At 62.3% G+C, this 23,521-nt stretch overlaps 2 protein-coding genes across 5 annotated transcripts; both read right to left on the reverse strand.

Moving 5' to 3' along the window:
• Positions 1-258: 258 nt before the first annotated feature.
• On the reverse strand, positions 259-8,161 carry NCKAP5L (NCK associated protein 5 like; the record flags this gene model as incomplete). Its single annotated transcript, XM_082299019.1, has 13 exons — positions 8,115-8,161; positions 5,242-5,283; positions 5,034-5,140; positions 4,636-4,704; positions 4,486-4,524; positions 4,274-4,393; positions 4,074-4,187; positions 1,905-3,634; positions 1,678-1,831; positions 1,522-1,600; positions 1,154-1,438; positions 856-995; positions 259-495 (listed from the first exon to the last, which is right to left on the reverse strand). The coding sequence occupies exons 3-13, from the start codon at positions 5,133-5,135 to the stop codon at positions 259-261; spliced, it is 3,069 nt and encodes a 1,022-aa protein (XP_082155145.1). The 5' UTR covers positions 5,136-5,140; positions 5,242-5,283; positions 8,115-8,161.
• Positions 8,162-8,703: 542 nt separating this feature from the next.
• KANSL2 (KAT8 regulatory NSL complex subunit 2) lies at positions 8,704-23,301 on the reverse strand. 4 transcript variants are annotated; one of them, XM_082299075.1, is made up of 10 exons: positions 23,264-23,301; positions 21,977-22,234; positions 19,767-19,945; positions 19,193-19,307; positions 17,913-18,076; positions 15,885-16,051; positions 14,919-15,015; positions 11,825-12,078; positions 9,860-10,045; positions 8,704-9,156 (listed from the first exon to the last, which is right to left on the reverse strand). In XM_082299075.1, exons 2-10 carry the CDS (start codon positions 22,225-22,227, stop codon positions 9,031-9,033), a joined length of 1,539 nt encoding a protein of 512 aa, XP_082155201.1. In that variant the 5' UTR covers positions 22,228-22,234; positions 23,264-23,301; the 3' UTR covers positions 8,704-9,030. The 4 variants fall into 4 exon arrangements, with proteins under 4 accessions (XP_082155201.1, XP_082155202.1, XP_082155199.1 ...); XM_082299076.1 differs by having other exon boundaries at positions 8,705-9,153; XM_082299073.1 differs by having other exon boundaries at positions 9,013-10,045.
• Between the last annotated feature and the right edge of the window lie 220 nt (positions 23,302-23,521).

Raw genomic sequence — 23,521 nt, forward strand, 5'->3', positions numbered from 1 at the left:
ATCCGACCCTCCCTGGAGCGCAGGGACACAGCGGCTGCACCATCATGTGTATAAATAACCCGGGCGGGGGGGGGGGGGCGGCTTTATTGAGTTAAAAACCCATCGGCAGGGGCTGTACAGAGCCATAGCACCATCGGAGAGAGCCGGGACAGGGAGCGACAGGACACCAGACCCCCCCCAATCCAGGCAGCACCCTCAGAGCGGGAGCGGGGAGCAGCGGGGACAGGGTGGAAGACGTGGGAGCAGGGCCGGGGCCGCTCAGCCCTGGCTGCCGCAGGAGGAGAGGCTGTCGTAGAGCGAATCGCTGAGGGACTCGGAGTGCTCCAGTCCGGCGGGGCCGTGCCCCCCGTCCCGGGACCGCGCCTCCGTGCTGCCCTCGTCCCCCACGTCTGAGGCGCTGGGGGTCCGGCTGCTGCTAGCGCTCAGGGCAGGGGGCAGCGGTGGGGGGGCCTCCGGGGATGCCCCCCGATGCCCCGCTGGGCTGCACACAGGGGCCTGGGGAGGGACAGCGTGGGCAGGGGGGGTTGCCTGTGCTAATGACACCCACGTTCTCACTCCCCCGTGGGGGGAACCTCTGTGGCCCCCCCCAAAACATTAGAGGGGCATTTTAAATCCCCCCCACCCCTCGGGGCACATGAGGATGTGGCAAATGATCACTCTGGGGAGTGTCCCCCCCACAGCCTCTCCCCATGGCTTCTCCATTGCCACAGCATGGCCAGGAGGGTCTGGGGTCCCTGTGCTGGGGTTTCGGGTCTTGCTTCAGAGTTTCAGTGTCCTCACTCTGGAGTTTCAGGGACCCCACACCAAGGTTTTGGGGTACTCCAGGATTTCAGGGCTCCCACAGCCCACCCTTACCTGCACAGGCCGATGCAGCCCCTCCAGCCCCCCGGGGGGGCACACGAAGGGGTCAGCAGCACTGCAGGCTTTGGCATTGGGGAAGGTCCAGTTCTTGCTCTGCTGGACGTGCCGCGGCTTCCGGGCGTCCTCCCCGGTGTCTGCGGAACAACAGGGAGCCAGCGCTGACCTGCGGGGCCTCCACACCCCCAGCCCCCCACCGTGGGGCCGAGCCCCTGTTGCACCTGAACGGGGGTGGGGGCACACCCGGCACGGAGGGGGGAGACCCACCTTGGGGCACGGGGGAGGGGACACCCACCTTGGGGTGCAGCGCGGTGGCCGTGTGAGCTGGGGGGGGCCGGGAGGCGGCACCCCGGGGCGCTCCGGTGCTTTCCAGGCACCAGCAGCTCCTCGGCGCTGGGCACCTCTCGCTCCAGCGTCCGGGCCTTGCGCGGCACTTTGGTGACGACGGCCGGCACGGCCCCGGGCAGCGGCTCGGGGCGGCCCCGCGGTTTGGGGGTGCTCTTGGCGGGGACCCCCCCATAGTCAGGGGGCGGGAAGGTCCCGATCCCGCTGTCCAGTGTCCGCGTCAGAGACCCACAGGCTGCAGCACAAGGGGAGGGGTCAATGCCGGGGGGTCCACCCTGGTGCCCCCTCTCCGCCCTAACCCTCCCATCGCCCCCTCACCAGCGAAATGCTGCGACGTCCCCGACTCGGACAAGCTCTCGTCGGACGGGAGTTCGTCCCGAAGCCCCACGTCAGGCACCTGCGGGGATGCAGAGGCTGAACGGCTGCGGGGTCCCCCCGGAGCGGAGGCCTGGGGGCTGGAGCAGGGGTCCTCACCTTGTCCGAGGGCTCCCGCAGGTGTCCCACGATGCCGTTGCGGGGCGGGCGGCAGAGCCGGGGTTCTTTGGCGTCGGGGGGGACCCTCCGGAGGTCACAAAGCTCCCGCTTGTGCTCCAGGCGGGTCTCGTAGGGGACGTCCTTCCCGTCCACCCTGCGGGGAGGCAACGATCAGGGGGACGCCCCACCCTCCCCCCTACCCCGAAGGGACCCAGGTGGGAGCTGACCTGTCCAGCAGCTGCTGCATGAAGGTCTCGGCCGTCACCTCCTGGTACATGACGGGGAGGGGGCCGGGGCCTCGCGGGGGCCCGCGGGGACGCCCCTTCTCCAGCGCCAGTCCCTGCAGGAACGCGTGTTCCTCCCGCAGCGCCTTCCGCAGATCCTCCGCCTTCTCCATCAGCTTCGAGATGTTGAGACTCTCGGCTTCCAGCTTGCGGGCGGCCAACTTGACCTCTCGGCGCAGGGGCGCGGGGGTCCCGGCCCACTCGCGCCCGCGCCCCCCGTCCCCACGCCGGCTCAGCGCCGGCAGCTTGCTGCGCCGCAGCCCGAACCAGCTCGCCAGCCCCGCCGCCTTGCCCTTGGCCTCGGCGCCCGGCGCCCGCTCCTGCCCCTGCAGCCGCAGCACGTTCTCCTCGATGCCCTTCATCACCTTCTCCTCGATGGCCGAGTGCCCCGCGGCGCTCGCCGCCGGCCCCGTGGGCTCGGGGTCTGCGGGGGTTTTGTGGGGACCCCCGCCCGCCTTGGCGCCCGCTGGCTCCTCGCCCCGCGGCGCCCCCGCTTTGCCCGCCTTGGTGGGCAGCTTGGTGGGGCTGCCGTGAGGGCTGCGGGAGGCCTTGGCAGGGGGCGTGGGGGGGGTCCGTGAGGGGGTCCGGCCGGTGACGGAGCGCCCCTTGCCCCCCGCCTTGCCGGGGTCGCCCATGGAGCCGGAGGAGTAGCAGCGGGCCAGGGGCTCCGCGCCGTGCGCCGGCTCGGGGTGCTTCAGGCTGCCCCCCAAACCCCCCCGGGGCGGAGGGCGCAGCTCGGCCCCGTGGCCCCGTTCGGGCCGCCCCGGGCCAGGCGGCTCGCGGCCCTCTGCCCCCCGCAGCTTGCCCAGGGCGGCCAGGCGCTCCTTGAAGGGCAGGTAGCCCGGCTCGGGGGGCTTCTTGCCAGGGCGGCGGCAGGGAGCCGAGCCCCCCGTGCCACGGCGGGAGCTGGGGGGGGAAGCGGCCGCCCGCTCCCCGCCGGCCAGGGGTCCCGGTGGCCCAGGGGGCTGCTCGACCGCCTCGAAGGTGCGGGGGTGGGGGAAGGCGGAGGGCTCGGTGGAGCCGGGCTCTGGGGGGGCATCGGGGGATGGGCGGCGGCTGAGCCCCGGTGAGGCCTCGGGGTGGGCGCCACGACAGGGGATCTTGGAGGGGTGGGCGAGCTGGGGGCTGAGGCGCAGCCCCCCGGGGGGGGCTGGCAGCTTGAGCACCTTGCTGGGGGAGGGCAGGGGGTTGGGGACCCCCCCAGGTGAGAGCGGGGTGAAGCCCCCCTCGGGGCTCTCCTCGCCCGGCGTGTAGAGTCCCAGGAAGGCGGGGTGCTCCCCGCGCCGCTGCCGGGGGGGTCCCCCAGGGGCTTCGCCATTGCTCCGGCAGCAGCCCCCTCCCTCACCTCGCAGCAGCCGCTCAGCCAAGGCGCTGAGCAGAGCCCCCCGCGGCGGCCCCCCTTCCTCTGGTGAGGAGCAGGGGCTGCCCTCGGTCCCCCGCCAGCCCCCCACAGCCCCCGGCCCCCGCAGTGGGCAGGGGGGCCAACCCGGGGCTGAGCAGGGCTCGGGGGAGCCAGGGGAGGCCGGAGGGGGCCCCAAGAGCGGGTCTGTCTCCTCCAGCTTGCGCAGCACCTCCAGGATTTGGGCTTTCTTTTTGAAGAAGGGGGACAAGGCATCCAGGGGTGGGGCACCAGGGCTGAGCCCAGGGCTGCCCGATGGCACCGGTGGCAGCACCTGCGGGGACCGGGCATAGTCACCCTGTGGGCACCTGGCACTGAGCCCCCTGGTACCAGAGGGACACTCTGGAAACACAGAGAGGTGCACAATAGGCTTTGGGATGGGGACACAATGGGGACAGGGACATCTGGGGCAATGGGTTTTGAAGCCAGAGACATCACAGACGGAGGGGTTTGGGGAGGTGGACACCATGGAACTGGAGAGGTGACACCACAGGGAGCACAGGGACACTGCTGAAAGTATGATGGCACAGGCACATGGATGGGGACACCACAGATCCAGGGAGGGAGACAGGAGAGGACACCTTGGGCCTGGAAAGCCACGTGTCACAGGCCTGGTGACACCACACACTGGGAGAAGACAATGGGGAAGGGGGTGACACAGCCCGGAGAGGGGGACACTAGAACAGGAAGGGGTTGGGAACACCGGTACCCACCTCAGGCAGGGGCACACAGAGGCCGGGGAGCAGCGGGGGTGGCTGTTGCTCAGCAGAGCCTGGCTGGGGGGTGACCGGGACATCTGGGGCTACTGGCACTGGGTGCAGCGGCAGCTGGAGAGGAGAGAGGTGGTGGGTTAAGCTCTGGGGGGGCTCTTCCCCATGCCCACCCCCCAGCTCCGATGCAGCCCTGGGCGTACCTGGGGCAGGGACCCAGTGGAGAGCTGCAGCTTCTGCTGGAACAGGTCGCTCAGCACCTGGTTCTGCCGCTCCAGCTCGAAGACACGCTTCTTCAGCTTGATGCACTCCTCACGCAGGTCCTGACCGGGGCGTGGGGGGTCAGCCAGGACCCCCCGAGCCCCTCAACATCCTCCCGAGCCCCCCAACACCCTCCCGCCCTCCTGCCACCCACCTTCTGGTTGAGCAGCGCCTGCACCACGTGGTTGGCAACCTGGGGAGCAGAGGGGAGGTCTGGGGTGGGGCACATGGGCACACACGGCCTCGTGCCCCCGCACACGCGTGTGCATGTGTGTACCACGTGTGTGGCTGTGTTCTCCAGTACCTCGTCCAGGCAGCGTTCGTACGTCTCCCGCTGGTTCTCATTGGCCTGGGCCAGGGCTGAATTCTCTGCCTACAACAGAGCAGGGACAGCTCAGGGGACACCGTGGACATCCCCATGGCACCAAGCAGACCCTCTGTCTCCTGGTGGCACTCAGGGCCACTCATGGCAGGATGGGGCTGCCCCAGGAGCAGTGGCACACAACGGCCGTGGAAAGCTGGACAGTGCGACCCATCACCATGGAGTCCAGACTGTGGGCTCCATGGCACTGGCCACAGCTGGCTCTTGGCACTGGCTGCATGGTGGCCATGGCCATGGATTCACAGTGGCCATAGCTGCCTGGTGGCACCAGCCACAGCTGCCCAGTGATCCCGTGTCCTGGTGGTCCCATTCCCGCATACCTCCAGCTCCCGCAGGCGCTGCAGCAGCTCATGGCTGGTGCCCGTCTCACCCAGCGCTGCCGGGCTCCCGGCTCCCGGTGCTTCGGCCACACTCTCCGACATCACTGCTGCAGGGGACACGTGTCACGATGGGGTCCCTGCCGGCCCCTGGCTGGTGGCACCTGGCCTGAGGCACCCTCAGGCCCTGCACAGCCCGGCCCTCCCTTACCTGGCTTTGGATGTCCCCAGCCCCGTCCCTGTGCGGTGTCACCTGCCGGGGAGAACTGGGCTGAGGAGGGGGAAGGAGCCTCAAAAGACCCCCAGGGCCGAGTCCTGACCCCACGAGCCGCAGGGACCCTTCCTGCTGCCCACCTCCTTCCCGGTGGTACAGGGGAACCTGAGCGGCACCAGGATGCACAGCACGCCTGGGACCGGGACCAGGACCAGCCCTGGGGCACCGGGATGTGCAGCACCACTGGGACGGGCACCGGCATCAGCCCCGGAGCACCGGTATGCCCCCAGGACCAGGACCGCCACCGGCACAGGGTCACGAGGATGCGCAGGACCACTGGGACCGGAATCGGCACCAGGGCACCGGGATGTGCAGCACCTCCGGGATATTGGGATATGCAGCACCCCCGGTGCTGACCCCGGCCCCGGGGCACCGGGATGCGCAGCCCCGGCGCACAGGACCCTCGGCCCCCCCAGTGCCGCACACCCCCCGCTCCACCCCGGGCTCCCCCCGCCGCCGGTGCCACCGCGTGCGTGCGCTGAGCCCCGGCCCCGGCCCGTACTCACGCCCGGGGCTCCCGGCGGCTCCGCCAGTCTCGGCTCAGAGCGGCCCTGGGGCCGGTCCCGGCGGCGGCGGCGTTTCCATCCCGGCCCGGCCCGGCCGCGCTATTGTTGGGAGGCGGCGGCGGCGGCTCCGCCTTCCCGCCGCGGCCGGGGAGGAGCTGGGATGGAGCCACCGCCTCCCCCGGTGCGCGGCTCCGCCAGCGCCAGCCCCGGGGAACCGGCGCCGGGGCCCCCGGGAGCGGCGGCACCGGCACACCGGGAACCAACCCGGGAGAGGAAGCACCGGGAATCCCCCCGCGGCACCGGGCACCGCCGGGGGGGACAGGGCAGCGCACAGAGGGATCCCCAGAGGGCATCCCGCACCCTCTGGAGGGACCCCCCGGAGCCCGGGAACCCCTCGGGGAGCCCCCCGGGGCTGCAGACGCGACGCCGAGCCGTGACCCCCGGCCGCGGCCTCCAGCCCCCGCCCCACGAGGGGGAGGTTTGGGGTTTTGGGGTTCACACGGGGCCACGCGTCCCCGGTTCACCCGGACCCCACGGCACCGCGGCGGGGCGGGGGGCGCTCGGCAGGACGAGGGAGACCGCAGGGGACAAGAGGAGGGTCTGGTGGTGATGCGGGGGACAAGAAGATGGTCTGGGGGTGATGGAGGGACAAGGGGAAGGTCCTGGGGGCACGGGCAGACTTCGCACATGCTGTCCCCGGCCCCTGCAGCCCGTGGGGCGAACCCACGCGGGTCCCTTTGGTCCCCATTGTCCCTGAGGTGCCCGTGGGCCCCTCGCCTGCCCCCCGCGCAGGAAGCGGCCCCGGGGCCGGCGGCTCCGGCTGCGTCACGGGGGGAAGTGAGGCTCTGTCTGGAGGGGAAGAGCAGCCCGCGGCCCCCCCAAGCCCCCGGCGGGGACGGCCGGGGGGGCCCCGACAGATGGACAGCGCGGCCATCCCCTCCCCCAGCGTGGGGCCCCGCGGGGGCAGCGCGAGGGTCCCTGTGGGGAGGGGGACACGGCTGTGGCACAGCCAGGGCCACCCAGAGCCCCCGTCCCCTCCCCAGTACCCCCCAGTCACTTGTTCCCCACTGCCCTGGGCACTGTGGACACACGGCGTGGGGGCACGGCACGTGCCCAAACCGCAGCCCAGGACATGCCAGCGTGGCTGTGACGGGCTGGCCCTGGCCTGCCCCACAGCAGGGCCCCCACTCCGAGCCCAGGGACGTGGGATGACAGCCCTGAGTGCCCCCAACCGTGCTGAGCTGCTCTGGGGACAGCCAGGACACACTGGGGACAGTCCAGGGACGTGGGATGACAGCCCTGAGTGCCCCCAACCGTGCTGAGCTGCTTTGGGGACAGCCAGGACACACTGGGGACAGTCCAGGGATGTGGGATGACAGCCCCGAGTGCCCCCAACCCTGCTGAGCTGTTCTGGGGACAGCCAGGACACACTGGGGACAGTCCAGGGACAGCCAGGATGCACCAGGGACGGCAAGGACACCCTGGGGACAGCCGGGATACACCGGGGACAAGTGGGATGTGCTAGAGAAACAGCCTCGGGGTGCAGGGACACATCGAGGACAGCTGGGACTCGCCAGGGACACGCAGGGACAGCCAGAGATGCGGTGGGGACACTGGGAACAGTCAGGATGTGGTGGGGACAACAGAGACACACGCAGGGGGCAGCTGGGGTGTACTGGGGACACCGGGGACCGGCGGGTGGGATGAAAGACAGTGGGGGACACCCCAGGGACAGTCGGGATGCAGTGGGGACACTGAGGACACCGCAGGGACAGTCAGGATGCGGTGGGAACATACCAGGAAGAGTCAGGATGCACTGGGGACACCTGGAATACCCCACGGAGAGTCAGGATGCACTGGGGACACTGGGGGCACCCCAGGGAGGACAAGCCGGGATGCAATGGGGACACTGGGGACACACCAGGGAGAGTCAGGATGCACTGGTGACACTGGGGACAGCCGGAATGCACCGGGGACACTGGGGACACCCCAGGAACAGCCAGGCTGCAGCGGGGACACCTCAAAAACAGCCGGGATGCTCTGGGGGGACACCGGGGACACCCCAGGATGCACCGGAGACAGCGGGGAGAGCCGAGGACACAACGGGGATGCACCGGGGGGCACCAGGGGAACACCAGCGACCGGGCCACCCCCGCCGTTTCCCCGGGGTCAACCCCCACCCTCCCACGGCACGATCCGGTGCCCGGAGGCCACGGATGCCCCCCCGCCTCCGGTGCCCCCGAGGAGCGGCCCGACCCCCCGGCCCCCCCGCCTGCCCCCCCGCCGCGGAGCGACCGGACTCACCGGGGGCTACGGCGGGGCCGGGGCCAGGGCCGGGACGGCATGGCCGGGGCTGGGACCGGGACCGGGGCCGGGGCGGGACCGGCGGCGGCGGTGACGTCATGGCTCCACCGGGCCGGCCCCGCCCTGCGCCCCCACCGCCGCCAATCCGCGCCCGGGGGCGGCGGGGGAGTCCCGGTGCCGCCGCCGCATCCCCGCCCCGGGCACCCCCCCCGCATCCCCCCTTTCCCGTGATCCCCGGAACCGCCCGAGACGGAGCCGGTACCCCCCGCCCCTCCTTCCCCGCGGCGGGGATCGGTACCGAGCAACCGATCGCAGCTGCCCCGGGATGGGATCGGCCCGACCCGCGCCCCACGGAGCCCCCCGAGTGTGTCCCCCCCCGACACTGCAGCCGAGACCGAAATGAAGGGTGACCCCCAAAGAGCCCCCCCGGTAGCAGGAGGCGGGGTCTGGCAGCAGCGGGGTCCCCCCTCCCCGGGAGGGGACACAGCCCCCAGGGCACCCCCGGACACCCCCCCGCCCATCCACCGGCTGATCCACAGACACAGGGACACCGAGCGCCCACCTCCGTCACTTTATTGTGGGGGACCCCGTGGGAAGGAACCTCTGTCCCCTCAAAACGTAACAGGGCCACGTCACCCCCCCCCGGGGCACATCAGGGCGTGGCAAAGGATGCCAGAACTTCCGTGGTTTCTCCCCCTCTTCTCCAGGTCTTCTGCGGCTGCTCCATCCCCAGAGAGGAGGGGAGGGTCTGGAGACCCCACGCTGGGGTTTCAGGGGTCCCTGTGGCTCCAGGAACCAGTGGAGGAGCCGGAGCTGCAGCTCATCCTGGCACGGGAGCAGGACTCCAGCACCCGAGTCCCCCCCCCTATCCCACACTGGGGGTCCCCCGGGTGTGGAGACCCCGGAGCTGCCGGGCTCAGCTCACGGCCCCTGGCTCCAGGCTCCCGTTGGCAGCTGCTCCCCGGGCCGGGGTGGACGAGGCTGTTTCCTGTGGCTGCTGCTGGTCATGCCGGGGCCCCGGCTGGTACGGGAGGTGACCCTGCTGGGGACAGGACAGGGACGGTGTGTGTTGGCTGTGCTGGGACACAGCTGGGGACAGTGTTGCTCCCACACGAATTGGCTGTTCCACGGGATGGGAGCACCAACAGACCGGGAGACGCTTCCTGTGGGCTCCTGCTTGAAACCAACGGCTACAGCAAACCGGGGGTCTTCAGTCAGAGCCTGGGCTGGGGTCCCCCCCACCCCAAAACTCGGCTCTCATGACAGAGGAGGCAGGACAGGGAGGTGGGTGACATCACCAAAGAGGACACTCTGTGGGGAAATCCCAAAGAAGCCCCAGGCTCCAGGCAGAACGACAGGAGCAAGTTTCAGTTATTCCAGTGAAAAGTAAGACTCCAAGGAAGAATGGAGAACCCCTGGCCTGGGAAACAACTCCCCTAAAAACCCCCAGCTGGGATTAAGAGGTTCCAACAGCAGGCAACCCCCTTGGCCAGACATCCCCAGTGTCCCAGACATCCCCACCCAGGACAAGGGTGGCACTGAGCCACCCACGGAGCCACCTCGGGGGCCAGGCTCTGGCTGCCACCCCCACCCCGGCACTCCTAATGCCATCCAGACCATGGGCACACACCCAGGCTCTGGAGATGCGGGGTGGAAGAGGAGCCCCTCCTGGTGGGAAGAAGGGTGGCGTCTCCTGCTGGGAAAAATCCATCCCGGGGTGGGTGATGGGTCCCACCCGGCCATACCTGCGTGGGCAGCTCGGCCGGAGGGATGAGCGGGGTGGAGGAGCTGCCCCTGTCTGTCTCCTCCAGTGCCAGGATGTCGATGGGAGCCTCGGCCATGTCCCGCAGGGATGGATCGAGGGTCACAGAAGGGTCAAAGAGCAGAGGGGAAGGGGGGCACTGCATCCCATCACCCACCACGTCCAGGTCCTGGCAGGGAAAACAGCGCAGCGGCTCATCAGGAGGGGTCTGAGGAGACTCCAGTCCTCTCAAGCAGCAGGAAATGGAGGAGAAGGGCAAGGGAGGAGGAGGAGTGGGCACCATGCCCCTGGGACCCCTGGCCAGCAGCCAGGAACACACCCCAGGAACCCTCTCCTCCTCCCTCGGGAATGCCGTGATCCCGGCTAACACTGCTGAGGACAAGGTGTGGGACACACCACCTGGAGCCCAGCGTGATGTGTTGTCCCCAAAATGTCCCTCCAGCACCCAGAATGGCTTCGATAAGGTCTAACCAGGCCCTTCTGGGGACCCCCAGAGCAGTCCCCTGTATCCAGCATGTCACACACATTCCTGGGGACCCTCAGATCAATCCCTGCTCTCCAGGATGTCACACACATTCCTGGGGACCCCCGGATCAATCCCTGCTCTCCAGGATGTCACACACATTCCTGGGGACCCCCAGATCAATCCCTGCTCTCCAGGTTGTCACAAACATTCCAGGGGACACCTGGAACATCCCCACCTTCTCCTAGGATCTCACACCTCCTCCGCTTGCCCTGACACCACAGATGGGGACGGACAGGCTCTGAGGACTCCTCCATCTGCCCTCCCTGACGAGGGGAGAGGCTGGGATTTGTTTTGGCTCCAAAGGGGGTTTGACACAAGGGCGAGATTCCCGTGACTCACGAGTGGCGCTTCCCCAGCCTGGCACGACGTGAGACACAACACAGATGCCCCCCAGCAGCTTCCACAAATCCGCAGCGCTCCAGAGGCAGCTCAGAACCCTCTCAAAGGACAGGATGAGGGAAAACAGTCCTGTTTTTCCTTCCTAACCCAAAAAACCCACCTCCTGTTTGCACAGAAAGGGGCTGGGATCTGATCTGAGGCAGCTCCTGCTGCTGGAATCCTTCCTCCATCACCAAACCCCAGAGCGCATCCCAGCTTTGCCTCCAACAGCAGGGCTCGGCAATCTCGGGAGCATCCAAACACGGAGGGGACACCTCGCTCAGAGGAGCAGCTCCCACGGATCCTGGGCCTTTGCTTTTGGCTAAATGCATTCCTGAGCCTTTGAAGTCTGTTGGCTTCAATGCAGGATGCCACAATAATCTGGGGATTAAAATCTTCGTCTTTTCCTCATGTGAGAGAAAATGGGGGGGAAAAAAATCCTCTTTCTAAGAGGCCCCTGAAAGGATTTCAATGAGCACAGCCATTCCAAAGGAGCAGCCACCAAACCTTCCACATTCCTGCATTTTCACAGAATCTCAGGATGCTTTGGATTGGGAGGGAATGTAAAGCTCATCCCAGCCCCTGCCATGGGCAGGGACACCTTCCATCATCCCAGGCTGCTCTAAGCCCCCTCCAGCCTGGCCTTGGGCACTGCCAGGGATCCAGGGGCAGTCACAGCTTCTCTGGGCACCCTGTGCCAGGGCCTGCCCACCCTCACAGGAATTCCTTCCCAATAGCCCATCTAACCCTGGCAGTGGGAAGCCATTCCCCTTGTCCTGGCGCTCCATCCCTTGTCCCAAGTCCCTCTCGACCTCTCTACAGGCACTGGAAGGGGCTCTAAGGTGTCCCTGGATCCCTCTCCTCTCCAGGTGAGCACCCCCAGCTCTCCCAGCCTGGCTCCAGAGGTGTTCCAGCCCTTGGAGCAGCTCCATGGCCTCCTTTGGCCTCGCTCCAGCAGCTCCTCCTGCGCTGAACATCCCAGACCCAGATGCAGCTTTCTGGGCGGGCTCTCAGGAGGGCAGCGTCCCCGTGGGACCCACTTACATCGCTGAATTCCAGAGGCAAACTCTCCGTGGGCTGGAGCTCGGCCGCGCTCAGGTACAGATCGGTGGGAGCAGCTCCCAGCTCCTGGGGGACAGCCAGGACCTGCTCGGGGACGTACATCTGGGGGGGCAGGCGGAGGTGCAGGGGGCAACAGGGCTCCTCAGAGAGGCTCACGGGCACAGGCTTGTTGCATGGAACTTCCTCTGAGCCCTGGCACGGCTTGAAGAGTGTCTGGTTTGTATCCTGGCAGATATCTGGGAAGAGGCGGTCAAGGAAAGCAGCAGAGGTACAGCCAGAAACACATCCAGAAGGATGAACGCTGAGAAACGCTCCCAACTCCCCCACAAATGGTGTTAAACCACCCCCCCACAGCAATCCAGAGCCCAGAGCTGCACCCCAACTACCCAGGGATGTGGGTGACATAATTTCCATGATGGAAAACTGGGACAGCAGCCACAGCCCCCCCACCCCCGTGGGGGCTGGGAGATGTGGCTGGATCCCTGTAAACCACTCGCAGATCCTCAGATGGATGGCACAAAGGCACGGGATTAACTTTTGTTTGCAGACATCCGTGGAAAACGATCAGCTCCAGCCCCACAGGCAGGGAGATCCCAGCACACACAATGCCTTTCCCACAGCCAGGAGTTCAGTTATGGTATTTCCATCTTCCCACTGCATTTTCCTTCCCAATGGAAAACCTGTTCCTGCCAGAGGTGTAAATGGGATTTCCTGCCTTTAATCTCAAACTCTGCTTCAACTGCATCACACTTGCAGAGAAATCCAGAGGCACAGAAGCTACAGATCAAACCCCATCCTGCTCTGACCCTATCACCTTCCAAACCTTTCCGCTTCCCACCCCTTCTTTCTCTTCCCACGCCCATCCTTTCCTTCCAAGCCCCATTCTCTTCTGATGCCATCCTCCTCTTCCAGTTCCTTCCTCCTCTTCCCACCCCTCTCTCTTCTGACCCCATTCCTCCTTTTCCACCCTTTTTCTCCTCTTTTAATCTTTCTCTTCTTCCTATCCCTTCCTCTTTTCCCAATCCCCATTCACTTCTTCCAGCCTCTTCTTCCAACTCCTTCTTCCTCTTCCTCCTCCTCTTCTGATCCCCATCCTTTTCTTCCAACCCCTTCCTCTTCTTCCCCCCTTCCAACCAGGATCATCCCAACTGCTCTCCAGCTTTGGGGGGGTTCACGCTGCAATTTCCTCACACACCACACACAGTGTGGGAGAGGGGAAAATATTCCCAAACTCACACAAACTGGGAAAAGACACCATGTTTACATCAATTTCTTCAGCTGTCTAGGTTTGAGATTCACCCTTCTCTCCTCCCTGCTCCAAGGATTTCTCATGAACCCACTTCCTGGCAGAGCCATAATCCAGGCTGGCAGCAGTGTCGGAGCCCAGCCCAACAGAGACAGACCTGGGACACCCGAGGGCAGAGGTGGTGAGGGACCAGGGGATGGGGAAGGCAGATTTTCATCTCCTGGAGCAACTCCCAGCTCCCAGCACCGACTTTACTGGTAGCCAAAAGCACAGACTGCCAAGAGGACAAAAATCCCAGGCTCTATCTGGAGCCTCCCAGCGTTTCGCCATCCCTTTAGTGCCCTGTCACAAACAATCCAGCTCCTGAAAGCAAACAGAGCCCAAGAGCCTCCCAAAAAGCCGCAGATGTTATCAGATGTTATCAGCTGCCCGAGGAAAAGCTTGTTTGTGTCAGTGAGAGTCAGCTGAGAGCTCCTGCCAGACCCAGCTCTTCCCCTCCCTCCCGGGAGTGGCAGCTGCCAACAGCAGCTTCTCCAGCTGTTTTATGGGATTTCTCCTCTTTATTTTGAGGTCTGTGGTGGTTAGAGAGAAACAAAGGCAGCTTCCAGCTCCTGCTCCCTGCACAGGGCTGGGGGAGTCTGACAACTCCAGGGACAATGCGAACCCAGGGGCTCTCAAAAATCCAGAATCTCCAAAAAATCTGAAAGCTCCTCCAGACCCAAGAGCTCCCAAAAACTCATGAGCTCCTCCAGACCCAGGAGCTCCCACAAATCCAGAAGTTCCACAAACCCAGGAGTTCCCACAGACCCAGGAACTCTGACAAACCCAAGAGCTCCCACAAATCCAGCACCTCCCCCACAAACCCAAGATCTTCCACAGACCCAGAAGCTCCTCCTCACCCAGTCCTGGGACCCAGAGCCAGAACTTGTCCTGACTCACCCCACTGCTCGCTCCTGCAGCTCCAACCTGATCCAAATCTGGACACATCCACCCACTCCCGCAAGAGTGGATAGAGCTGATGCATCCAGGGCAATGCTGCAGTCAGGGATCCCATACTGGGGGTCATCCCTGAGCTGGGGGATCCCTGATCCCATGCTGGGGGCTGATCCCTGAGCTGAGAGATCCCAGTGGAACGTGCAGTGCTGGCTCTCCAATAGCTGAGGCTGATTTGGGAAGTGGAACAGCTCAAGGCTGTTCACACACACACGAGATCTTTTCCAGGGGTCACAGAGACTGAGGTGGGCCACAGCAGCTCCAAAAAGGCTCGGAACTACCCTTCCAGACCCTCCCAAAAATCCCCAAGGCCACGGTCTGGTGTGTGTGTCCTCAGATGGGGGGCAGGCTCCGCTCCCAGGGAACAAGGGACAGGACAAGAGGAAACAGCCTCAAGCTTTGCCATGGGATGTTCAGGAATTTCTGAATTCATCAGGAGGAACTTCTTCATGGAAAGGGTGGTCAGACATTGGAAGGGCTGCTCAGGGAGGTGGTGGAGTCTCCACCCCTGAAGGGGATTCATGCACATCCCTCACAGCTCGGGATCTCTGCTTCCAAGTGAAATGCCCACCCTGTTTGGATGCTCTGGACCCAAGAGGCCACGGCAGGACCACCCCTGGGACCAGCCCAGCCCTTTGTTGCTCCCTCACGAATTGGCTGTTCCACGGGATGGGAGCACCAACAGACAGGGAGACGTTTCCTCTGGGCTCCTGCTTGAAACCAACGGCTACAGCAAACCGAGGGCCTTGATTCAGGGCCAGAGAGGGACAAAGGAGGCACAGCCACAGGGCAAACTGCTGGCAGACAGCTGGGAACAGTGTCAGGATCAAAGGATACGTGTGAGGCAGTGCCGGGTCATGGGGAGGGACTGGTTGGAGCATCGGACGTCATCAACAAAGGCCAAGCAGCGCTGGCTGGAGCGGGTGGTGTGTGCCTGAAATCATGGAATGGGTTGGGTTGGGAGAGACCTTAAAGCTCCTTAAGCTCCTGTTCCCAAGGGCAGGGACACCTTCCACTATGCCACGGTGCTCTAAGCCACATCCAACCTGGCCTTGGACACTTTCAGTGAGGGGACAGCCACAGCTTCTCTGGGCAACCTGTGCCAGTGCCTCCCCAACCTTGCAGGAATTTGTTCCCAATATCCCACCGAAACCTCTCATATCTTAGCTTAAAACCATTCCCTCTTGTTCTGTCACTGCCTGTCTATGTAAAAACTCCCTCTCCCTCTTTTTATTAAGCCTCCTTTAGGCACTGGAATGGACTCACTCAGACCCAGGAGCTCACATAGACCCAAGAGCTCCCAAAAACCTGAGAGCCTTGACAAACCCATGAGCTCTCACAAACCCATGAGCTCCTACAGACCCAGGAGCTCCCAAAAATCCCCAAGCCCACAAATACCCTGAGCCTCCTTTTCTCCAAGCTGGGCCCCCCCAGCTCCCTCAATTCCTCACTTTTCCAGCCCCTTCTCTTTGTGCTCCAGTCCCTTCCCCAGCTCCGTTCCCTTCTCCAGACTTGACCCTCGGTGTCTTTCTTGCTGCAAGGAGCCCGAAACTGACCCCAGGATTCAAGGTGTGGACACCAAGAGCTCCCACGGACCCGAGAGCTCCTGCAGACCCAGGAGCTACCACAGATCCACAACCTCCCGCAAACCCCCCCAAGCCTCCACAAACCCAGGAGCTTCTCCAAACCCGCGAGGGTGACAGCCAGGGCTATCCTTGCAGGAAGGGGAAAATCTGCCAGGGCCTGGGATCAACTCCCAGAAAGACACAAGAGGAGACACCCATCCAGGATGTCCCCACGGACCTGCTGGGCCGCGCCGTCGGTGGCCAGGACCCTGCGCTCCCGGAGCTGCCGGTGCAGCAGAGCCTCCACCCCGTAGCGCTGCCGGTAGCGCCGGAGGCACTTGAGCCGCTTTAGATTCTCCCTCTCCTTGGCCATCAGCCCCTCGGGCCCTGTCAGGAGGCTGCTCCCTGCAGAAATAAAAGAAGAGTCAGGAATCTCCACCCACCTGCCCGTTTTTTTTTTGGCATCAAGAGCCCAAATCAGCCGTCAAGGGCTCCATCCACAGGACCAAGGGGAAGCTTTGGGTGCCGTGCCTGGCGGTGCAGGTTCCATCCCAAAATTTATCCCGACCTCTCACCATGCACCAGGAATGCTTGGGCCCACAGAGTATTTTTAAAACCTCCTTTAAAAATAATTCAGCCGCTCCCATCCGTTGTGATTTCAGCAGCAGAACAGAAGCTTGTCAAATTCCAGGTCGCTCCTGTGCGAGTTCTGGAAGCTTCCCGCCAGCATTCCCGGTGTAATTACAGGGCAACGCTCAGGATCTGCTTTTCTCTGACTCGATTGCTAAAAAGAGTTCTGCAAAATTGGTATGTACCAAACTCCTGGTTATTTTTACTTGAGCCTGAGCTGAATTATGGCGTTTTCCAGGATGAGCTATTAAAGGACGATGCTGGAAAAAAAATAGAGTCCTTTGCTCTGCAATACTTGGGATCAGTTATACAACTCGGTTTTGCCTCTGTTGAACTGGGAATTCCTGCTCCCAAGAGCATATTCTGCACAGGGAGAACGTCAGCAGAGGCAGAGGGAAAGCTGCATCCATGCTAAGGAGGAATTTGCCAGTGAAGCAGCACTGGTGTTACTGGAACCAACTCCTGTCCACACACCAAGGGTCTTATGGATGAATATTTTTTGTTCGTAAAAGGAAAAAACAGGAAATCCCAGTACAAAATAAGCGCTTTTGTCTCAGAATTAACATTACAGCTCATTTCCTGCCAACGCTGCAAGCTCTGAAGAGCAAAGAAAAGCATGAGCTTTGGAACTCTAATGATACGGATCTCTGGGCATGGGACCAGCACAGAATCATGGACTCAGAAGAGCTCTCCAGGATCAGAGTCCAACCTGTGACTGATCCCTACCTTGTCAGCCAGACCAGAGCACTGAGTGCAATGTCCAGTTGTTCCTTGAACACCTCCAGGGATGGGGACTCCACCACCTCCCTGGGCAGTTCCAATGCCTGACCACCTTTTCCCTAAAGAAATCCTCTTGATGTCCAACCCAAACCTCCCCTGGCACAGACTGAGGCCATTTCCTCTTGTCTCATTGTTCTGTGGGAGCAGATCCTGATCCCCATCTGGCTGCACCCTCCTATCAGGGACTTACAGAGAGTGAGATGGTCTCACCTGAGCTTCCTTTTCTCCAGGCCTTAGGATTGTAGCTTTTATGTTTTTCATATCCTGTAATTCTTCAGTGTATAATTCTAAACTCCATATAGACTGTTAGCTACTGTTCTCCCATTCTGGTCAGGCAAAACAATTCCTCTCTAGGCCTGAAGCTCAAGGACACCTCACTGTCTCAGGCCCCAAGAAATGTAAACAACAGTGAGTTGAAGGGGAGCAAACTTGGGAGTAAATTACTTCATTACCTGAAGCTGTAATTGAAGGATTAACCCCTGATATGCAAATGGACGAAACTTATAAAAGTATGAAAATCCATGACCTGACATCCATTTTGGGTGTAGCTCCTGGGGGCTTTGACTGCCCTAATGTACCTGAAGGCCCTTCAAGAAATAGAACTGCTTTTATTCTCTTGATTTTGTCTAGCCTGTTTTCAGGTAGTCCCAAAAAGGCATCAGGCTCAGCCCCTCCCAGCTCCCTCAGTTCTCCAGACCCTTCTCCTTGTGCTCCAGCCCCTCAACGAAACACCTGCTCCAAGTGTGGAACCCTCCCCTTACCCTACTCTGAAATCTGCCTTTAGAAAGGCCCAAACCCCCATTTTTTAGCAGATTTTTTTTTGTGCACGCCCTCAGGCAGGAGGTCCCGGGCTCACCGATGGCCTCGTGCTCTCCCTTCCGGCTGTGCAGGAAGCGGCGCTTCTTCTCCTTCAGCAGGTGCTGGAGCCGCTTGAACTGATCGATGTAGAGGGACTGGAGCCGGATCAGCTTCTCCCGCATGATCAGAGCCACCTCCTCAGCCGTGTACACGCCGGCGTGCCTGGAAAACCCACACAAGAGGGTCTGGCTGGGAGGGTCCCCAGAGACTGATCCCCCCCCCCCAAAGGGTGTGGGGATTGATCCCTGAAGGGTGTGGGGAATCCCATGGGATTTTCTGCTGAAGAGGATTTTCACCCTGAAGGGTGTGGGGGTCCCTTGGGGCTGTTCTCCAAAAGGGTGTGGGGGTCCCTCAGGGCTGACCCCGCTCAGGGATCCCTTGGGGTTGTTGCCACAAAGGGTGTGGAGGTCTTTCAAATGATGTGGGGGGGTCCCATCGGGCTGTTCTCCTGAAGGGTGTGGGGGTCTCTCAAGGCTGAACCCGCCAAGGTTGGGGGCAATTCTCTCAGGATTATTCTTCCAAAGGCTGTGGGGGTGCCTCAGGGTTGATCCGCCCCCCCCAACAAAACTGATGTTATTAGGAAAATTCTGGGTTACACCAACAGCAAGTGATGAGCTCAAATACTCAATTTCAGGCTTTAAGAGAAGGGATCACCCAGAGAAGCTGCTGAATGATCCACCCCACTGTGGAAGAGGATGAGCAGCAAATGTTTCCCAGAAAACCCCAGCTCCAGGACAGCCAACAAACCACGTGGGCACAAATCCATGAAAAACCACTGATGTCATCACCTTTTTAACACAACCACCGTCCCCTGGAGCCAGAACACGTAACATGTGTGTCGAATGTACCTCAGTGAGCCCAGAACATACAACACGTGTGTAGCAGGCAGCAGCCACCACGCAATCCCAGAGGTTGGAGAAGCTCTCCAGGACTGAGTCCAACCTGTGACCAACCCCCATCAGAGCCCTGAGTGCCACATCCAGTCAATTCCTTGGACACCACCAAGAATGGGGACTCCACCACCTTCCTGAGCAGTTCCAATGCCTGGCAACTCTTTCCATGAAGAAATTCCTCCTGATGTCCAACCTGAACCTCCCCTGGCACAGACTGAGGTAGTTTCCCCTTGTCCTGGTTTCCTGGGAGCAAAGCCTGACCCCCACCTGGCTGCAGCCTCTTGTCAGGAAGTTGTGGAGAGCCAGATGGTTCCCTCTGAGCCTTTTTTCCAGGCTGAGCCCCTTTCCCCCCAGAATGTAACACAGATTTAACTCCCCAACCTACTTGAGGGGATCCTCCTGGTCGCTGTCGATGCTGTCAGCCTCACTGTCAGGGTCCCCACGCCACGTCTGCTCCACGGTGACAGGGTCCTGCTCACAGTCACTCCAGCTGTCCTCGTCTGCAGGACACAGCACCGGGAGTCACAGGACACTGTCCCACATCCCCAGATGGCCAGGGACACCCCGGAGCTCGGCCCCACAGAGCTGAGCCGGCTCTGCCTCGTGCCAAGAGGGAATTCTCCACCCCAAAACTGTGAGTGATGGACATGGAGCAGGAAACAACAGGAAACCTCCCAGCTTGGAACAGCCAGAACACACTGGGAGCGATGCTCCAGCCCTCCCAGGAACCACGGAAATCCGGTGGTACTATCCAGCAGCCCCACTAACATTTCCATGCTAAACCTGCAGGATTTGGGTCTGGCAGCGTGATTTCTCTGCAGGTGAGACACACCAGGCTTAATAAAATCCCAGCTTTTACTCCCAGACCATGGGATCTTTTTCCCACTGGACGTAAGAAGGGATGTTCTTGGCTTTCCCCCACAGAGCAGCCCAGCACTACTTTTGGGTTCAGTCCTTACCCAGGATGCGGCTGGCCTCGCTCCGGCTGCTGTCCATGCTCTGGGAGCCCAGCTCTGCCCGGGCATAGGAGCTCAGCTGGCACAGGAGGGTCTCGCCCACGGGCCCGGGGTTGGATTTCTTCACCTGAGCCTGGAGCGCCAGCGCGTTCCGCCGGGCGTGCTCCGCACAGAACGAGGTGCTGAGGGACAAACCACGAGCTCGTTATGACCCCCGGCCCTCAGCCAGGCAAGGAAGCGTGGAATAGTTTGGGTAGGGAGAATCTAAAAGCTGATCTGAGTCCCCTCCCAGCCTGAACCCACACCGTTCTCCCAGCTCCTGCTGCTGGAATCCTTCCTCCATCACCAAACCCCAGAGCGCATCCCAGCTTTGCCTCCAACAGCAGGGCTCGGCAATCTCGGGAGCATCCAAACACGGAGGGGACACCTCGCTCAGAGGAGCAGCTCCCACGGATCCTGGGCCTTTGCTTTTGGCTAAATGCATTCCTGAGCCTTTGAAGTCTGTTGGCTTCAATGCAGGATGCCACAATAATCTGGGGATTAAAATCTTCGTCTTTTCCTCATGTGAGAGAAAATGGGGGGGGAAAAAAATCCTCTTTTTAAGAGGTCCCTGAAGGGATTTCAATGAGCACAGCCATTCCAAAGGAGCAGCCACCAACTCTGGAACAGCTCCCAAACCTTCCACATTCCTGCATTTTCACAGAATCTCAGGATGCTCTGGATCGGGAAGGAATGTAAAGCTCATCCCATCTCACCCCCTGCCATGGGCAGGGACACCTTCCACCATCCCAGGCTGCTCCAAGCCCCCTCCAGCCTGGCCTTGGGCACTGCCAGGGATCCAGGGGCAGCCACAGCTTCTCTGGGCACCCTGTGCCAGGGCCTCCCCACCCTCACAGGGAGGAATTTGTTCCAAATATCCCACCTAGCCCTGCCCTCTGGCAGTGGGAAGCCATTCCCCTCATCCTGGCACTCCATCCCTTGCAAACAATCTCTCAATCTTTCCTTCAGCTTCTTCAGGCACTGGAAGGTCACAATTAGGTCACCTCTGGGCTTCTCTTCTCCAGAACAATCCCAATTCTCTCAGCCTTTCCTTCCAGGAGAGCTGCTCCATCCCTCTACTCAGCTTGGTGCCACTCTAGACTCGCTCCAACAGCTCCATGTTTTTCCTGTGCTGGGGACAGGGCTGAGGCAGCTCTGGGTGCAGGGTTTCACCTGAGCAGGGCAGAAGGGCAGGGAACACCCCCTGGCACCTGGAATCTCTCATAGAGAGCTGGCTGCAGGTCCAGCCTGGGAATGCTGAGAGCCCACTCAGCACTGTGGGAATGTCACTTCTGGCACCAGCAGCAGTCAGAGAAAAGAGCTTCCAGTTAAAGCCAGTGAGGTGGGTGAGTTTTTGAGCTCTTCTGCTTCCAAACATTCTCACTGGACTCTGCCTTCCCCACATTTTATGGCACCGGGACCAGGGTGGAGACAACCACTGTCCACATCCCTGTAAATCCCTGGAAGCAATGCTCCTGTGAGGAATCTGTGCTCTAGCGCCGTGTCCATAACTGTTCCATCCCCTTCCATCCCCAGCACTTGGAGCATTTTAAAGAGCTCAGGACAGCAGCAGCACAACCAGATCAAAGCTCCACAGGGACCCGAGCGGCTGCACTGGGGATTATCCACTGGCACAGGCAGTGGGAAGCGCTGGGATGAGGGAGGGACAGCACAGATGGATCCAGTGTGGGGCCTGGAGCACTCCAGCCACCTTCTGCTTGGCCAGGGCACAGCCCATGGTCCCAAAATGACTCCATGGAGTCTTTTTCCAGCTTAGAAACACTTTGGTAAAAGGGAGATACTTCTCAGAGGTAACCCAAGTGCAGCAGCTGAAGGAGAAAAATCATGGAATAGCTTGAAAGGGACCCACAAGGATCACCAGGTCCAAATCCTGGCCTTACACAGGACATCCCAAAATCCCACCATGTTCCTGGATGCATTATCCAAACATTCCTTGGGCTCTGGCAGGGTCGCTTGCGAATGTGACCGCTGCCCTGAGGAGCTGTTCTGGTGCTCAACTGGGGGAAGAACCTTTTCCCAAAATCCAATATAAACCTCCCCTGACACAGCTCCAGCTGTTCCTTCAACAGGAAAGACAAAGAGAAAAACCTCCCCCTGCCTCTTTTAATTCCATAGGGTTTGGAACTGGAAAACCAGGAGGCAAAGCCACTCACCCATCCTTCTTCTCGGGTTTGGGAGCGGCGTTGGGACAACGCTTCCCGTTCTTTGTGGACACGTAGCTGCACTGCTTGAAGGGAGCATTCCTGTCCTCGAGGATGTGCTTGATGCAGAATTCCTGCCCTTCCAGGCGGGGCTGGGAGCAGGGCCGGGGGGCGAAGGCACAGGCCAGGGGCTCCTGCGGCCGCGGCACTGGGGTCAGGCGGCCTCGGCTCGTCGGCAACACATGGATCCGGATCCTGTTCATGCCGACGCTGCAGGAGGGATGCAAAGCAAGGAAAGAGAAATAAATACACCGGTGATAAAACGAAAAGCAGCAGCGGGAAATTAATTTGAATAAAAGTCTGACCCCTATAGCAGAAGATGAGGCTGCTCCTATGGAGGTAATTCCCAATAATGCTCGAGGGAACTTTTAGCCCTGCAGAAATCTGGGTGGGATTCTCTTCTCCCAGTGCACCCTCAGTGCATTTCCTGGATGCTCCCAGTGCCCATCGCCGCCTCTATCCCGATGTATCCCCGTGACTCGTCCTGCCCCGCTACCGGTGCCCATCCCGCCTCAACCACGGTCTGTTCCGGTGCTCGTGCCGGCCTATTCCTGCTTCTATCTCGGTGTAGCCCAGTGCCCACCTTGCTCTATTCCCACCTTTATCCCCGGTGCCCATCCTGATCTATCCCAGCCTCTCTCCCGGTGCCCATCCTGATCTACCCCAGCCTCTCTCCCGGTGCCCATCCCGGTCTATCCCAGCCTCTCTCCCGGTGCCCATCCTGATCTACCCCAGCCTCTCTCCCGGTGCCCATCCCGATCTATCCCAGCCTCTCTCCCGGTGCCCATCCCGGTCTATCCCAGCCTCTCTCCCGGTGCCCATCCCGGTCTATCCCAGCCTCTCTCCCGGTGCTCATCCCGATCTATCCCAGCCCCTCTCCCGGTGCCCATCCCGATCTACCCCAGCCTCTCTCCCGGTGCCCATCCCGGTCTATCCCAGCCTCTCTCCCGGTGCCCATCCCGGTCCATCCCTGCGCACCCCCGCCCGCGCACGTGCTCTGCCTCCGCGCTTCCGCGCATGCGCGCTACCGCCGCCCCGGCGCCGCCATTTTGTCCGCGGGCGGCGAGCGTGAGGGGCATCCCCTGAGGGGCGCCCAGGCAGCGCTGCCGGAGCGGAGAGCGGGAGGAAACCCGCCTCCGGGGCGATGCAGGGTGGAGGAGCCCTGGAGAAGCACTCGGGAGCCGCGCTGAGGGGCACACCGAGCCCCATTGCGAGCAGGCGGTGCCGCCGCCATCTTACCTCTCTGCCGCCGCGGCCTCCGCGCTGCCGCGCCGTGCACCCGCCCCGCCGCCTCACTGGCCCGCCCGCCAGCCAATCAGCGGCGGGCACAGGGGCAGTACCGCGCACGATTGGTTGAGCCTGCAGTCACTCACGCTGGGAGCGGCCGCGCCCACCTATGGTCACGTGGGGGCGGCGCGGCGGGAACGCGACACGTGGGCGCGGCGGGAGCGGGGGGTCCCGGGGTAGGACCGGGGGGGGCCCGGGGGTTCCCCGGCC

This window comes from Coloeus monedula, assembly GCF_965178545.1.
Source record: "Coloeus monedula genome assembly, chromosome: 30".
Lineage (NCBI taxonomy): Eukaryota > Metazoa > Chordata > Aves > Passeriformes > Corvidae > Coloeus > Coloeus monedula.

Coding starts and splice junctions, on each gene's coding strand:
- KANSL2 (XM_082299073.1), bottom strand. CDS start 22,227: ATGAACAGGATCCGGATCCATGTGTTGCCGACGAGCCGAGGCCGCCTG. Junction 19,308..19,766: donor CGAGGCCAGCCGCATCCTGG/GTAAGGACTGAA, acceptor TGTGTCCTGCAG/ACGAGGACAGCTGGAGTGAC. Junction 10,046..11,824: donor TGCCTCTGGAATTCAGCGAT/GTAAGTGGGTCC, acceptor TTTCCCTGCCAG/GACCTGGACGTGGTGGGTGA.